General features: G+C 35.9%; 1 protein-coding gene across 1 annotated transcript in view; it reads right to left on the bottom strand.

The window, feature by feature from the left end:
- PXDN (peroxidasin) overlaps nt 1-16,829 on the bottom strand; it is an 83,295-nt gene that overhangs the window by 21,759 nt on the left and 44,707 nt on the right. The window contains exons 8-16 of the mRNA XM_030946277.1: nt 16,596-16,713; nt 14,363-14,532; nt 13,176-13,448; nt 11,827-11,943; nt 10,480-10,638; nt 7,307-7,419; nt 6,153-6,309; nt 2,507-2,615; nt 1,916-2,073 (exon numbers count right to left, since the gene is read on the bottom strand). Coding sequence (XP_030802137.1) covers nt 1,916-2,073; nt 2,507-2,615; nt 6,153-6,309; nt 7,307-7,419; nt 10,480-10,638; nt 11,827-11,943; nt 13,176-13,448; nt 14,363-14,532; nt 16,596-16,713 — 1,374 coding nt within the window. The remainder of the gene's footprint in view (nt 1-1,915; nt 2,074-2,506; nt 2,616-6,152; nt 6,310-7,306; nt 7,420-10,479; nt 10,639-11,826; nt 11,944-13,175; nt 13,449-14,362; nt 14,533-16,595; nt 16,714-16,829) is intronic.

Raw genomic sequence — 16,829 nt, 5'->3', positions numbered from 1 at the left:
TTAACTTTTTTTTTTTTGAAGCAAGAAAGATGTTTCATAGAGTCATAGAAATATTGATTATAAGGGACTTCTTATCCAGACCAAGCTCCTGCTAGAAGTAGAGCTGTTTCCAGCACTAGGTACCTGTATAACTGGTCCAGCAAGCTTTAAAAACTAAGTCTGAGACCCCTCCACCTTTCTGGATTAGTTGTTTCAGTGCTGCACTGGTCTTCTGGAAAGAAACTGTTTTCTAACATCTAACCTGAACCTCCATTAATGGCCATTCCCCTTGTTATACAGTCTGGCACTGTAAAGGAGAATTTGGCTGCATAGTCTTTCCTTGGGATATTCAAAGGTTTTGCAAAAAAAACCCCAAAATCTCTGACTGGGAAACTGTCACATTTCTCAACTGCTCCCAGTGCTAAAATGCTAAATAACACCGTTCATTTGGCTCTGTATTTCAAAACAAAATGAAATACGGACAAAAATTGCTATTAAAAATTGGAGTATTGGCCAATTTAAATGAAAACAAATTTATTTTATTATTCAAGTTTCCCTAAAAGCCAAGTTTCTTTGGATGTTGTAGGTCTGAAAAGTAAGATCTGGTTGCAAAGAGAATTTCCAGTATCACAGAAAGTTGCCTAATTTTGTTTTTATTAACTAATATCCATAGGCTTTAATACCAGTTTTTGGTAAACCTTAGGTGTTTCACTATTATGAATCCTAGTCAACCAGTTCTCACACATTACGTTTTATATATTGCTAGTACTGTATATTTATAGCATGTATATTCAATATTCTTGCATATGCATCTAATCAGAGAACCAAACCAAACAGTGCGGCTCTTATAATACATCAGCCTTCAAAGAATTTTGAGTAAGGTTTTGTGGTAAACAATTTATCAAGAATTATCTACTCAGCTCTAATAATGAGTAACAAGCTGCTTTCACTAGCAAATGTGACAGTACACCACAAAGCTTGTTGTCTTTGGTCTTATAAATACTTGATAGCTCATGGCCAGTGCTAAAGTTTTCAGAAGTTACAATAAATACTCAATTATAAACATCAAAAAGAATATAATGGGTAAAAGTATTTCCTCTAGATTGTCAGTGTAGTTTTTGGCTATGTCTCAAGTCTCAAAAGCTCTCCTAAAACTCTCATTATTTCCAAATGCTTCAGTCCCATGTTTCAAGCCTATCCACACATATATCTACACACATTAGCTGTGTGTACTCCAGCTGGACTTCATGAGTTTGACTGGAATCCAATACCTAAAAGGCAGAAATTATACATCACACTTTTTTTTGCTAGTTATAAAAAGCAACAAGAACTGTGTTTCTCATTACATCATGTCAGTGTTAAACAAAGCAATTAGCTTAGTTTGACACCCATTTATAAAGTAGCAAATAAGTCTTTGAATACTATTGTGGTACATGCAGAAATCTTGGTTTGTAAGGTATACGAATCCTTCTTGTTATGTCATATTTTCTCCTTGCCAAGGCACGCTGATATTAAGTGGTTTTTCTTAAAGAAACAGGAACAAAACACTGCGTATTTTTATCACACAACAGAGAAGTCTGTTCTGCTATGAGACAATGATCCTAATAAATAAACACACAGAGAATTAACAAACAGGAAACATTATGCACTTCCATTATACTAAGTTCGGCCAGCAGAAGAATCAGAATCTGAACTTTTTCCTAATATGTCAGTGTGAGAAAAAACACTCCACTTGGAGACCTCAGAGTTATATAGTGAACAATGTGCAAACCAAGGATGGAATTTGTTAAAGCTTTGCAAAGTCAAATACTTCACTGATTTCAATGTAATGGTTCTGCAGTTGGGAGCAAACCTCAGAAAATTAATGTCTCCTGAAGTATAATGACTTAAAAAGGCAAATACACATCAAAACAAAAAAAAAGGAAAGAATACTGACTTGTTCCATTCAGGTCAACCATTAGACCATCTTGTACATGATCTTGAATAAGCTGTAAGGTCCTTTCAAATATTTCCCCAGCTCTTGCTTGCTCAACAGTGTATGGGTCCCTTGGGTATCGAAATAAGGCTAGCAAATCATTTGGAGAACGAGGACGACTGACAGATAATTTGGAAAGAAATAGTGAGTGTACACAGGAGTTACAAAACAACAGCACTACATAAATCATATAAATGTTCAGCAACATGATTAGTACATACCTTGGTTACTCATCTCAAAATGGAAGGCAAACCAAGAAGAAAAAAATTCAATAAAATAATAAAAAATTCAATATTTAATAGTAATTAAATATTTAGTAGCATTTTAATATGTTATCTCAGCAGAAGAACTGCTGCAGTGAACAGAGATCTCAGCAAAAGTGTATGAACAATAGGAATCCTTACATGTTAAACTGTTAGTATTCTCAGAAACAACCAGACACTAACGATGCCTTTTAAGTAACAAAATGGTTTCTTGTTTAATAAATCTCCCACTATTTCTAGTATATACAAAATTAATTCTGACTTCTCAATTAAAAAAAAAAGGAGATACCTGTCAAACAGATGTGTACGTGTTGAATTTATTGCTCTGTCAACAGTTGCAATTGCTTCCACAATTGACGTTTGTACAAAAGGATCTCCATTTCGGCTGACATTAGGAACTAGAGAAAAAGGAATTCACATGTTATTGCAAAAATGGCCACACACAAAAAGATACTTCCATAAAACAGTCTAGACACGACATCATTTCAGTTCTACAAAGTAAACCTTGTTGTTTAAATCTTAGTTCATCCAAATATAAAATTCTTAACCATTTTGGAATGCTATCAAGGCATATTAAAGTAGAAAAAAAATTAATTTAAAACAGAAGTTAACTTAAGCTTAAAAGTCATCTAGCTTATAACTCAAAACCAAGACAAAGATAAATGCATACAGTGTTTACCTGTCCTTTAATTAGACCTACAATTTCAAATGCAGATGACCAAATCAAAAATTAATTATTAAGGGTTTTTTTCTGGTGTATTATAGGTTTCAGGTGTTGGTATCAAAAGCCTGATCTATAACCACTGAAATCAATGCAGATTTCCCCTTTGATTTCAGCTAGTTCTGAATTTGTATTGAATTCAATGTAAGAACTTAAAGGGCTTACAGGAATGTGCTGCAAGTGGTACATAATAAGCATAATTTACATAATTGAATGAACATAAATTAACATTATTCTTCTCCTCGTCTCAGTATAATAAGCAACACAGATTAATTTTAGAGGGCAGTAAATATTTTTATAATTTAGATCGCTATTTTTTTTCCTACTTTACAATTATCTATTTGCAATTTTTTGTTTCCTACTTTACAATTACCAATTTACTTTACAATTATCTTTTTAATACTAGATTAAACCTCACATGCTTAAATGCTATTTAACAACCATATACAACACTGGAAACTCAATAACACATAGACCTTTTTATACAGTGCTTTGTTGCAGCTGGATGTTTGTACAAACTATGTAGGACTAATAACCTTCCTTTCAGTCTAAACTAAGAAATACCAGATCCAGGGGCAACAGCTAACAATTTCCAGAGTGTGTTTAGATTGGAGAAGTCACACAGGAAGAAGGGTAAAGTAGGGAAAAAGTCCAAAGCAAATATACTGGTATAAAATCAGCAGATGTATAAAATCATCTGACATAAAAACTGTTGTTTATAAGCTTTTCATTACTTCTTTTTGTTGTTTCTTTTTTTTCCCTATGCAACTTTTCATTATTCCTTCCTAAGTGGCAGCTTAAATTGTCTCTACATGAGTTTCATATCTAGACCCACTTAATCAAACTTAAGCATCTATACCACCAAATAAAACAGTCCCTGGAACTCTATAGCTGCAGATGAAGCCCCTTTCTGTGCCCTGAGGCCAGTCTCAGGCTTTAGGCAATATATTCCCAGCATCCAAAATCAGCTGACCCTTTCCACACTGCCTGAGGGCAGTAGTCCCTGATCCGTCCTAATTAGCAACCGTACTTGCTTGACAGCTTCATTTTCAATAGCAACCATACAGAAACAATATCAGCCAAGCTACTTTTATTTTCTTTTAGGAAAAAATGTCATTTACAGGTTTAAATCTTAGATTTTAGTTGTTTCAGCATGTTTGTGTGCCTTGAATGATGTAAACAATGCAAAATCGCAGTCTTTAGAAATCCAGTGGCTGGTTACCCTCCTTAGTGCTGTCTACATTAGATGTAAACTTGGTCTTTACTTGCAGGGCTATCTTTCTCATTAACGGTATACATGGAGTGAATTATAAACCTTGGTCAGATGTTAACTTTGCTGTACTTGATTTTTGTTTAGATTATTTATTGCTAGCAGTTCTTTTTTTAGACTGATACATGTTAGAAGTTAAAGCTCGTTGTAAGAGTCTCCCACAATACTTTTTTCTTAATTTGGGCAGGGAGGGGGAATGACTCTTACAAAACAATGGAAAAGGACAGAAGAAAATGGCTCAAGGAAAGTATCTTTAAAATATTATCCAACACAGTCAGCAAAACCTGTTCACAGCTTCTATACACTTGCCTTTATTTGGTCTAAATCTTAGGAAAGGCTTTTGATTTAGAAACATTCATAAAACATTGCCCTGTTTAAAAGAAATGATGGCATGCAAGTTTTTAGGCATTTCTGGCTATGCCATTATAAATAAAATCTACACAGCAATTAACCAATACTTATAATCTGTCCACTTGCCCTCCTTGATCCTCTTACAGCATCAGTTTTTAGAGCAGCCACAGTGAGACAGCATCTCATATCCCACTAGTGTGAAGGAGAAATTTCATTTATGGCTTCAGATGGAATGCAGATTAATTAAGTGTAGTTTCACTAAATTTAGGCTTATTTATGCTATAGTTTAAAAGAAATTACCCATATTACAATTATTTACTGCAAATCAGCTAATAAGTAGTTCTGTAGTTTGCTGATTTCAGCAGATGAGAATGATCAATTTACACCTGTACTTAGTGAATAAAACTCATTTCCACTGGGGTTTTATTTTATCTCATGGTTTTATTTTTCAGCACTCTTAGTGACTTGAGAACTAGCTAATCTTTCCTAAACAAAAATGGGTTTTTGCTATGCATCTCCAGAGTAGCCAGATGAACTGATTTTCATAGACTTTCTTTCCTTTTCTACTTCATACATGTAGATGGAAACTTATTACTGAATGATTCCTAGCCCTACAATTTTTCTCTCCTGAATAATCTCCACAGATTAAAAAAATATTTTTCATAGAAGAAAATATAAAAGTCTACTAAAAGCAACCTAAGACAGGTAACATCATAGTTTTATTGATACCATGGCAAACAATACATTAGAAAAAGCAGAGATACATTTTTATCAATTTAGTAAACAAAATACACAACATCCCAAATAACACTGGGAAACAATATCCAATATATTGAAGATATCTTCACACTAATCTTCAAAATACCAAAACAAATCACTGTTCTATACTAATCTTTTGAAGATACGAAAATATTGTCTCATATTCCTTACTGGGAGACAGAAATCATACCATATCTTTAATTTTCCATCAAAATTAAACTGAAAAATCAGTTTAGTCAATGAGTCCGAAAACCACTAGGATCAATCTTTGTAGCAAATGTATTTCCTTAGCTTCTTTTGCTGCTTTATTGCCATTTATTACATCATAATAATTGATAACTATTATTTGTCATTATCACTTTCAAATAATTAGAACAAGATCAAATATTCTTCTTCTATTTCTGTTTTCTCTTTTAGCTTCTTGAGGTCTGTATGACATTCCTGAACTGTTTTGCAATAGTTGCAGCCTAATTTTCAATGATATGCTGTAAGTGTCCATTTGAAGATGCCAGAAGACATTAGTCAAGTTATTTCTGAAAATTAGACTGGGTATTCGACTAGCAAATTCTAAAAGCTCTAAATAATATCTCAGGAAGAAATTTGAAAGATTAACCTGAGCCCAAAGCATAGCTGGTTTTGGAGCTTAACACCTAGAGATATTCCTATTATGACACTACCATCTTAGTAAAATATGGGGAAAAAAAGAATCATGGGAGGAAAATAGACATATTAATAAAATAACTGATTGAGTATTTCGACAACTTTGTTTCACCTTACACGTTAGACAATTAGACAAAACTAATAATCTAAGTCATACTCAGTCGTGTATCTTACCATTTACACTAAGCACCATACTAACAGAGGAGTATCCTATGGTGTTGCGGGCCACGCACTCGTAGCGCCCCTCATCGGCTGTGCCAACATCGCGAATGGTGAGAAATCCCTCCGGACTAACATGGAACTTTCCACTCTCAGTTACCTGCACTCCATCCTGCAGGAAAGCCCAAAGTTGACTTAATCAAAACACACTCATTTTCATATATGATTTTTTTGTCATCTTTTTCTCTTCTGCTTTTATTGTTTATTTTATAGTTCTATTTTGTATGCCAAATTCACAGTCAGATAGTTTTAAATAAGCTTATACAGAAAAATCACATGTACTTCTAAAATGTACATTATATTTCTTTACTTCTAAAATTACTCATTATTACAAATCAAAGTATTTTAATAGGCATTCACCACGTAAGATCTATGACCGAAAAATAAGATAACACCACTTGAGAACACACATATTTTATTTTTCTCAAAATTAACCAATTGAAATAGATCTCAAGAGCTTTACGTATATCAGTTCTTCATGTACTACATATTTAGAAGCTATTCAAGGTTCATTAGAGTAAATTTCTAATAATCACTAATTGAAGAATATAATCAGAAAAATTGAATATCAATATCAGCAACTCACTAATTCACTGGTAACTCTGCTAATACTCTATAGTTTGATATAGAAATTATTACATGAATGGAAATCAAAGCCACAAAGAGGTTACCAGAAAGTTACCAAAGCCTGTCCTGGTTGGTCTCAACATAGCAGTATCAAATGGCTCCAATACACCATTTCTTATTGTTTTACATTAATTTATTGTTTTATTTCTTATTGTTTTATATCACTGAAAGTGTGAAAATTAGTAGGCTATTCATGAAGAACTGTCACTAAATACAGACCTTTTAAGGTATACATTATGAATTTTAGCTGGTCTGCACAGTAAATTGTATAACTACATATGTAAATTTATCTATATAAAATTTAAGTTTAGTATCTATATGCATGCTCTGTATTAAATACTTACTGATTGGACTTCAGGTAATGTTTTCAGATACCACAGGAAGCAATAATTTGGCAATGTGCACTTTCAATAATTAATTATGAAGAGATGGAAAGGCCACTGCATTTTTGCAATAACTATGTATTATGTAATATGTAGTACCTTATTCCATGTAATGACTGGCTCTGGCTCTCCTTGAGCACTGCATGGGATCTGCACGTTTGTGCCAACCTCCACTGTCATGTCACTGGGAACACTGGCAAATACAGGAGTCACTAAAAAAGCCAAATGATATACTGATAAATTATGAAATAGAACTTGTGCAATAGATAATCAAAAAATAGGTCTCACTCTGGTTTTATCAGTTACTGAACATTTCTTAATCTATTACATGATTCTATCTGCAGGCTTTTAGTTGCTTATAACTTCGTTTTAGGGATTAAATTCTCTTTGAAGAAACTACCTTCCCATGGTGTGGATGTATATTCTTTGCTGGATAAAAAACTGGCTGGACGGTCAGGCCCAGAGATAGTAGTGGATGGAGTTACACCCAGTTGGTAGCCAGTAACAAGTGGCATTCCTCAGGGCCCAATACTGGGGCCAGCCCTGTTTAATATTTTTGTCAATAATCTGGCTGAGGGGATGAAGCGCACCCTAAGCAAGGTCATAGACAACACCAAGTTGGGTGGGCGTGTTGATCTGCTGGAGAGAAGAAAGACTCTACAGAGGGAGCTGGACAGGCTGAATAAATGGGCTGAGGCCAATTGTGTGAGGCATAACAAGGCCAAGAGCCAGGTCCTGCCCTTGGATCACCCTGCAGTGCTGCAGGCTGAGGGCAGAGTGTCTGGAAACCTGCCCCATGGAAAAGAACCTGAGGGTGGCTGGTTGACAGCAGCTGAACATGAGTCACATATGAGCATGTGCCCAGGTAGCCAAGAAGGCCAATAGCATCCTGGCCTGTATCAGCAATAGTGGGGCCAGCAGGACCAGGGCAGTGACTGTCCCCCTGTATTCATCACTGGTGAGGCCACACCTCAAGTCCTGTGTCCAGCTGTGGGCCCCTCACTACAGAAAAGACATTGCAGTGCTGGAGCATGTCCAGAGAAGGGCTGGTAGCAAGTGACAGGACAAGATGAAATGCCCCTAAGTTGCACCAGAGGAGGTTTAGATTAGATATAGGGAAAAATTTTTGCATAGAAAGGGTTGTCAAGCACTGGAACAGATTGTCCAGGGAAATTGTAGAGCCACCATCCCTGGAAGTATTCAAAAAAAGTGTGGATATGGCACTTAAGGACATGGTTTAATGGTGAACATGGCAGTAGTGCTACATTGACAGTTGGACTTGATGAAAAGTCTTTTCCAACCTTAACGATTCTATGACCTTATTTCTGATATCTGCTTCAGGATGATTTTAAAGTACTCTTAACTTCTAACATAATAGGCTAGTAGTTGTCAAAACCACTTAAGTTCCATGAATTTAGAGCTCTGAAAATAATTTCTGTTAATAGCTAAACCTGTACAAAATCATCAGAATGAATACTGCATTAACTTGTCATCTTTATTTTTTTGTTGTTTTAATTTTTTTATGTAGCGACAACTGCACTTTCTCAGATGACAAAAGCAAAACCTTCTACAACTCATCCAAGTGAGTCTCTTAGCTTGACTTGCTGAGGCAGTGAGTCTTGACATAGCTCCTACCTCCATGACAACTATAAGCCTCAGTCCTTAAAACATCAAAAAATCACCTTCAATTCTAAGGACAGAGTACACTGTTAGTAAATTCACTGTGAATAAAATTAATGTGCTTTTAAACTGGAATTTTCTTCAAATCCAAACTGATGCCTGGTACTCAGATATCATCATAAGAAGCACATACAAGATTATGAAGGCATTAAGAACTCTATTTCTGCTGTAACATACACTGCTATGTTACTGATGCCATGATACTGATATTTAGGGGGGAGTGGGAGAGGTTGGAGGCTGTGCTTTTACAGAGAAGTATGTGGCTCCATTGCAGTCATTTATATTACCAACCAAATCTGGCCCTACTGTTAAACTGTAGATAAATGCCTCTAAAAGACCAGAAATCAGTTCAAAAAAGGCATCCAGAGACAGGTGTCCAGCACTGGGAGGTAAGAGAGTCTGGCTCTGTGGATGTGAGCTGAGTCATTCCAGCAGACAGACCTGGACCATTAATCTGTGTTTATTAACACTGGCTTAACCACAGTGACCAATGACTAAACATTCCTCAGATGAACACCCCTTTTGTTAGAAACCCAAAAGAAGAAAATTTCTCTTCTCACACAATTGAAAACAGCATTGCAAATAATCTGTGGAGAGCTCCAAATTCATGCCACATATTCAGCCTTTAATCTTGCATTTACTATCTTTAATCTTGTATTTACTATCTGACTGAATTTTGCAACCCGAGTTGCACAAAAATTGCTTTATTAAACTTTACTCAAGTCCAGTGAAATCTGACACAGTGGGAAAGCTATAAAACTTTTTAAAACTGATACTTGTTTTGTATTATTTTAATCAACATTTTATATAGGTTACAAAAATCTCAATTTTGACGAATTCATCTCCTAATACTTCTCTTAACTAAGAAAAATCAATAGAATTTTTTTTCTGACAAACTTCTAAGCTATTTTGAGCCCCTTTTACTAATATACAGTTTTAAGTTAGGTCAGTAAAAAGAAATGCTTTGAATTACATGTTTTATCTCCTTGAATTCAGTTAAACATTAAAGTACTTAAATAAATTATGAATGGTAATATGATTAAAATTTATCCTAGAAGTAATTTACTTAGAGTTTAATTGAAAAAAAAAAGCATAAAAATGGAGTTTGGGGTTGGTGTTTTAGGACTTTCTTTTATGTCAGTTTATTTTCAGTACAAAGAATGACTTTTCTTTGTGAAGTTCATTCTGCTTCTGTAAAATAAAGTGTTCTGTTTCTGGACATGATACATTATGTTAACAACACCACTTAACGAACATCATAGAACCTTATTGGAAACTAGACTTTTCACAAAATAAAATATTTTCCAATGAGTAGGAATACTGTAATCCTCAAAGCAAACCTCCACTTCTTACAAAAAAAATTAAGTAAATCAGATAAACCTCTTTCCCAGAAGACAGACTGTTCTAAAGGAATGATACCCTGCACAAATACTGGTAAATGTTCAGACATGTTACTTGTTGGAAACCAGCTGGGATCTACAAGGAGATATACTCAGAAAAAATCACACATGGTATTGTGTATTTTCAAGTAAGCCTAAATATTTCTCTTTTTTCTTTTTTTTTTCTTCCCAGCAGCTGTACATGGGCTGTACCTCTGGGCTGTACAGTCAGGTACACAACGATCCGCTGGGATCCAATGATGTTGACAGCTTGGCATTCATACTGTCCCTGGTCATGCAGAGCAACCCTGGAAATCCTCAGTGTTCCAGTGGATAGGACTAAATGTCTTCTGTCAACAGACAACTGGCCTCCTGAAACACACAACAACACCATTAGCTCTTTATAGTAACAAAGTCCCTTGGTGTCTGAAAAAGGGAAACCCAGGTTTCAAATTTGATAAAACACTGGAAAACATTAAAGCTTATTAAAAAATACCCAAAATCAAAACAAACATGAGAAATGTTTGAAACCTTTACTTCTAAGAAGATAAACATGAAAAAGCAAATACATTATACATATGCACACAATCATAATTCTTATTTCTTCTCTGTTTATGGTAGAAATAAATATTTTTCTTTAAGGATCATGCTAAAGCATCTAAATAAGAAGGTATAAAAACACCAACATGTGCTGTCATATTATTGTCATGCGTGTAAGACACAATTTATCTCACAAATTGGTCTAGGCCTAGATAATCTACAGAAAAATAGACATAGCCCTGAACAAAAGGTAATATAAGAAAAATTGATTTATATCAGTGTCTGTACCCTATCCTTTCTTTCTGGACTTGTCATTTGATTGGAGCAGTCTAAGCAGAAAGAGAAACAGGGACTTTATCAGCACCAAAATGATGAACAATTTGTTAAGAATCTGCTTTAGGTACGATAATTTAGAATTTCCTAGGAGTTATTTAGCCCGCTAGAGTTTTTTCACTCGAATAAAACGGAATTTTTGCTTACCGATAAAACATCCACTACAATATTTCTTCCTGCTGGATTTGGCTTAATACCTTTAGAGCCATAACTTGATAAAATAGTCAGCAGAGTACACCCCGTTGTTTCTGTCAATGAGCATTAAGTGACAGAGATGCTGGTACAGTTACAGGCTGGACTGTTCTGGTTTCTGAAGAGAGCACATCCCACCTAATTTCAGACCTCCAGCTAATGACAGCCATCTCCATTTCTTCTGCAGTACAACAGCAGTGATACATACTGCTACATGTAATTTGTCTCATATTTCTTAAACATTTATTATTAGGAATCTATTATGGACACACACTTTAGTGACTCTTTTTTACCTAATAATGAAAAATGCTTGAGCAGCTATCTCCTGTGGGACGCCTTGCCTTTCCCAGCTAAAGGAGAAAGAGATGAACTCTGTTTCCTTCAGAGACTGAAGCATCTAAACAAACACATGCAGTTCCTTTCAGTAAAGAAGTGATTCCAATATGACTGCTAGACTGTCCTGGTATTTTAAAAGTAAGAATGGAACACACTTACCTCCTTTAGTCCAGGCAATAACAGGCTGGGGATAACCTTGTGCTTCGCAAGGGAAGTCAACAGTTTGTCCCTCAATCACTGTTTTGTCTTGTGGAGTGACAGTAAACTGAGGTAGAGCTACAGAAGAGAAAATAAAGCCATTTCAAAAAGACAATGGCAAAATGCATGACTAAATTGCATACTATTTCCTGTGTAAGTTGAAATAGCTCATATTGGTGGGAAGACAGATGCTAATGGAATTCTGTATATTGTGACCCCCAGAGAGAAGAGAGTTAGGGCAGCCACTTGTGCAAAAGGAACATCCCTCTCACAAGCTGGCCCTGATGTCAGTGAAGGCATGTGGGATCTACTGCGACAGATCCAAAATAAGAGGTGCAGTAAAACTTGTAGAATCAAACATAGAGTCTTCCCTGGATTAAAAATATTATCTTCTCTTTCTCTCAAAACTTCCCAGTTAAATTGTGAAGAAAAAGTAATGTAATCAAAACCTTCTTGAGCTGATAATTTTCTTCCATGAAAGCAATGAGTGGAGCGTGGGCCAGGTTCAGCAGTAACACTGTGCACTAACTACTCACTGCGTGAAAAGCATTCATTCAGCTCTCAAAATGCAATGATCCACTGGTAATAAATGAACAAACCACACAGAGAAGTTGTTTTGTATAGCTTTAAAACTCATTAAAAAGGTATTTGCAATCTTAACTCTTTGCCAACTAAAGATTTTAACATGAGAACAGAAGCAAACAATTTAAAGGTTACTTAAAGTATTTTGGAAATAAAAGTTCCAGCACGAAATTGTTTGCAAAAAATATTATCTATATACACAGGAGACTTCTGATAGTTGATCTCAAATACTTTATAATCACACTATTGACATACAATATCAAAATTATTGCAATCATGAGTTAGAGTACTTTGACTTTTGCTTTGCAGAAAATGTTTCCACATTCCCTGAAGTGCCTACAACAGAAAAGTGGCACAGATCTGTATTCAAAACTCCATTTCTAGTTCTCCAGGCACAAATTCTAATCTCTAGCATTTCTGCCTGTTACGGAAAATGTTTAATCATTCAAAAATTTGACAATGCTTGTTTGTTCCTCCATACAAACAAAACATAAGAAATTAACATTTGAAAACATTAAATGTCTGATAATCACTGAAACATAATTTTCAGGGAAATAGTGAGTAATATCTTGCTTCGTGTGAAATGTATAGCAACTTACCCATGAACTACAATAGTGCAATTAGAAGTAAAAACTCTTATGTTTTTAGTTTGGCTCTGTCATCTCAGAAGAAAAGACAAATCCACACAATTTCAAGTAGTATGTCTCTCCCAGTTTAACATTATTTACCTTGGACTATGATGTATGCAGTCGCGTGGATGTTATCTACGGTGTTAGTTGCAAAACAGGTGTACTCGCCACTGTCCTCCTGCTTCACATTCTGTATGTAAAGTCCTCCTGAGGGCGTTATGGTGACACGAGGGTCATTTGGTAGAGGGGTTCTGTCACCTTTGGTCCAGGTAATTCGTGGCTGAGGGTGCCCGGTTGCACTACACTCCAAGGTAACACTCTCTCCAACCAGCACTTCGGTGTTTTGTGGGTGAATCACGAAACTTGGCCTGGCTGTGAGAAAACAGCAATGCCTAAATGCAGCTTTTAGCTTGCACAGCTCTAATTTAGACAAATATAGTCTATAACTGGGGATACTCAGTTATCCTAGAGCTTTAATAGGCTCTAGGATACCTCTAATCTTGGTGCAAACTCTGCACCTTGCTTTAAGTTTAATCTAACTGCAGATATCAATATATAAAAACAAAAGCTCATAATTGCTCTGAAGTTTTTTTCTCAACTCCCATTAAAACAATTTTCAAACATTTGCTCTCCTATGCTGATGTTTATAAAGGTCTCTTCATAGTCATGGACATTGAGACCCAAAACACAAACAGGCTAAAAATTGCTGTAAGTGCACAAAAGCCAAAACTGATTAAGCTAAATTTTAAGTAACCTTTCTCAAGTACATGAGTAATTTGTAGTGACATTTTAAGTTTACCTGGTGCTGTGTGTCAAAACAAAATGTTCTCACAGCAAAGACCACGTTTTGAAAACATTACAGTCCTGGACAGGAATTTAGTCCTTGCAAATATGAGGCCTTGGCTAGACAGAGCTAAAAGGTTCTTGAGCAAGGACGGCTGCACAGGGTGTGCCGAAGCCTCCACAAGTGGCTTGATCACCAGCTTGTGGTTTTTGGTATCCAGAGAGAATGTTACTGCATTGAGAAATGTTCCAATGCAAAGCCTCTTCTCCTAACCCTTCTACAGCCTACAAGACTATTATAAAAATTGCATACTACAATAAACATATTAATTAACCGAGTTGTATTTTTGTTCTAAGGATATCATATCTTCATGATCTAAGCCTTAAGATGCCCAAGCCCAACAAATCTACATATCAAGCGCCAAAGCATTTTATTTTTTAGCAATCTTATTATCAAAACAACTCTCTACCTGAATGTAAAATTCAGACTTAATGTTCTTTACCTGGAGACTCAAAGTATCTAAGAGTAACTTCCTGAGTTTTCACTTCTCCAGCCACATTTTTTGCCATGCACTGGTAAATGCCTTGGTCTGTTTCTTGAGTATTCTGAATCATCAACGTGCCATCATCTAGCAAGTTTAGACGGGAATCTTCTTTCATACTGAGCTCATTACTGAGAAGAAAAGGATCTGCTAGAGTTAAACCTTTAAATCACAAGTGCAGAAAACTGCCAAATAATAAAACCCAGGAGATAAATTACCCAAAATAACTTGTGGGAAAAAAAAACCTTTTACTTTGTTAAAAATTATGGAACTTTACATTTTCTCCTAAAGAGAAGAAGAGGAAAAACAAATAATGAAACTGTTTCGCTTATGCAAGTAATGCATCTTCAAAATGAAAAGTTAAAATAAATTTTTGAGGAATAGCTTACAGGGAAAAAAAACAGTGAACAATACACATACCTGGTCTTTAAAAGGCTTTTCTAGTTGGCAAAACAATTAAAACTGTTTCTACTGGAAGTATGTCATGCAAGTTCAATATTCAAGATACTTTCTGCTAGGAGAGAGGTTAGTTGCTATAAAACCATCTTTGTGCCAAGCTCTGCCTGGATTGTTCAAGAAACACTAATGAACTTGATTATATTTTGTACTGGTGTAAAATGTAAGTTAAGGTCAGGTCTTCAGGTTAGGTCATGGATGAAAAATTTTTGTGATGTAACCTAAGAAGTCTTAGGGGGTTTTATTAAAGAAACTTTTTCTCAGTCCACCCCTCACTACATGATGAAGAAAGCACAGAGGAGGGATGAGATCACGCCTCTTATGTACAAACCCCAGCCTACTGATCTATTCAACATACTGCTCAACAGGCTGATGGCTTTTGACTGAAATCTTGCCATATTCAACTACCTTGCAAACAGCTCTGCTCTCATTCATGCAGCCAGGAAACAAGCCAGAGTCAATAATCTCTCACCCCAAGCTCAAATTTCTTCTTAAAACTCATATGTGTATTCTGAATACGTTTTCTTTGTGTATTATAAATACTTGAGCCAGAGAAAATTTTAAAGAAATAATTATACCATTCAAGTTCAAGGCTCTGTTCTTGACATACTCCATAAATGCTGTGCCTTTGCTGCATGAGGGGTTCTCACTGACATCAGCAGAAAGATATAGAACCAGGACTCTAAACCATGCCATTTCATCAGCAACTGACTAATTAAAATGCTTTATAGAAACTGTAAGGGAATTTATGTTCCAGGTCAGGTTTGTATAAGAGCATTATTAAACCAAAGTCTGATTTGCTGATGGTAAACTCACAGTTCATGTGTCCATTCTAAGTCCACACCAGTTTAAGGGGGTGGTGTGCTGGCAAAAGGCTGGTTCAGCTCTGCTGTGCCCAGTGCAGCTGGAGGGAGCCAGGCTCTGGGCACAGCCTGAGCAGCCACCCTGCAGCAGGCTGGCCCTTGGGCTGTTTAAAGATAGTCATCCTTTATACAACCTTCTACCATCTTCTAAGTGGTGAAGGAAAGGAACGCAGCAGGTTGCCCAGACAACTTGTGCTATCTCCACCCTTAGAGGCTTGTAAGACCCATCTGGATAAAGCAACGTGGTATAATCCTGCTTTGAGCAGAAGGCTGCACTGGAGACCTCCTCCAACCTGAACTACACTACAATCTTATGATCTAAAGACTTGCCTGCCCTCCATGTACTGGTTTGAGGAGGCTGTAAACAGATATGTCTCTCCTCTCCCGGGACAGAGCTCAACCTTGGAGGGAAGATACCTCTGAGGAGCTAGGGCTCCAGAAAGAGTTCTCTGAAACTTTAATTGTATCCAGCTGGAGTCCTTAAAAAAAGGATCTTTTGCTCCACCCCAAAACATATGCAAATGCTAAGTAATTCACAGTCTGTACATACAACATGTCCACATGCCCTGGTACTTACATGTAAATGATTTAGTATTACAGGCGTGAGCAGCTTTGCAGGTGTACTACAGCTGAAGGTCTTACAAATAGTACTATAGTAAAAATACTTTCTAGTTACCAGCTGTTAAATGTTTAAAAATATTAATAAAAAGCTATGGGCCATCATTACTTCATATGCTTATTTTAATTATAGTATGTTTTTGCTGTAACTATTTCATATTTTACCATATATAGCACATGGACATGCACCCAGAAATGTACACACACAGAGGCAAATGTAATTACAACAAGTTTCTCTCTTCCTGTTTCAAACTTACTTGTTTCGAAGCCAGATAATTTCTGGTTTAGGATTGCCTTCAGCCCTGCAAGTGAAGTACACTGTATTCCCTGAGGTAACGTCCACATCCTGAGGCTCTGATGTAATTCTTGGCCTCTCTATATCAACAATAAAACACACAAGGAACTCTTACTTATTTTAAAACTACTAAATTTGGTAAATAAAAATATTTCCACACATCTTGTAAAAAATATATTTTACCAATGTTTTGACT

The sequence above is a fragment of the Camarhynchus parvulus genome, chromosome 3 (genome assembly GCF_901933205.1).
Source record: "Camarhynchus parvulus chromosome 3, STF_HiC, whole genome shotgun sequence".
Taxonomy (NCBI): Eukaryota; Metazoa; Chordata; class Aves; order Passeriformes; family Thraupidae; genus Camarhynchus; species Camarhynchus parvulus.
The sequence above is the reverse complement of the archived record's forward strand: the minus strand, read 5'-3'. Positions and strand labels throughout refer to the sequence as shown.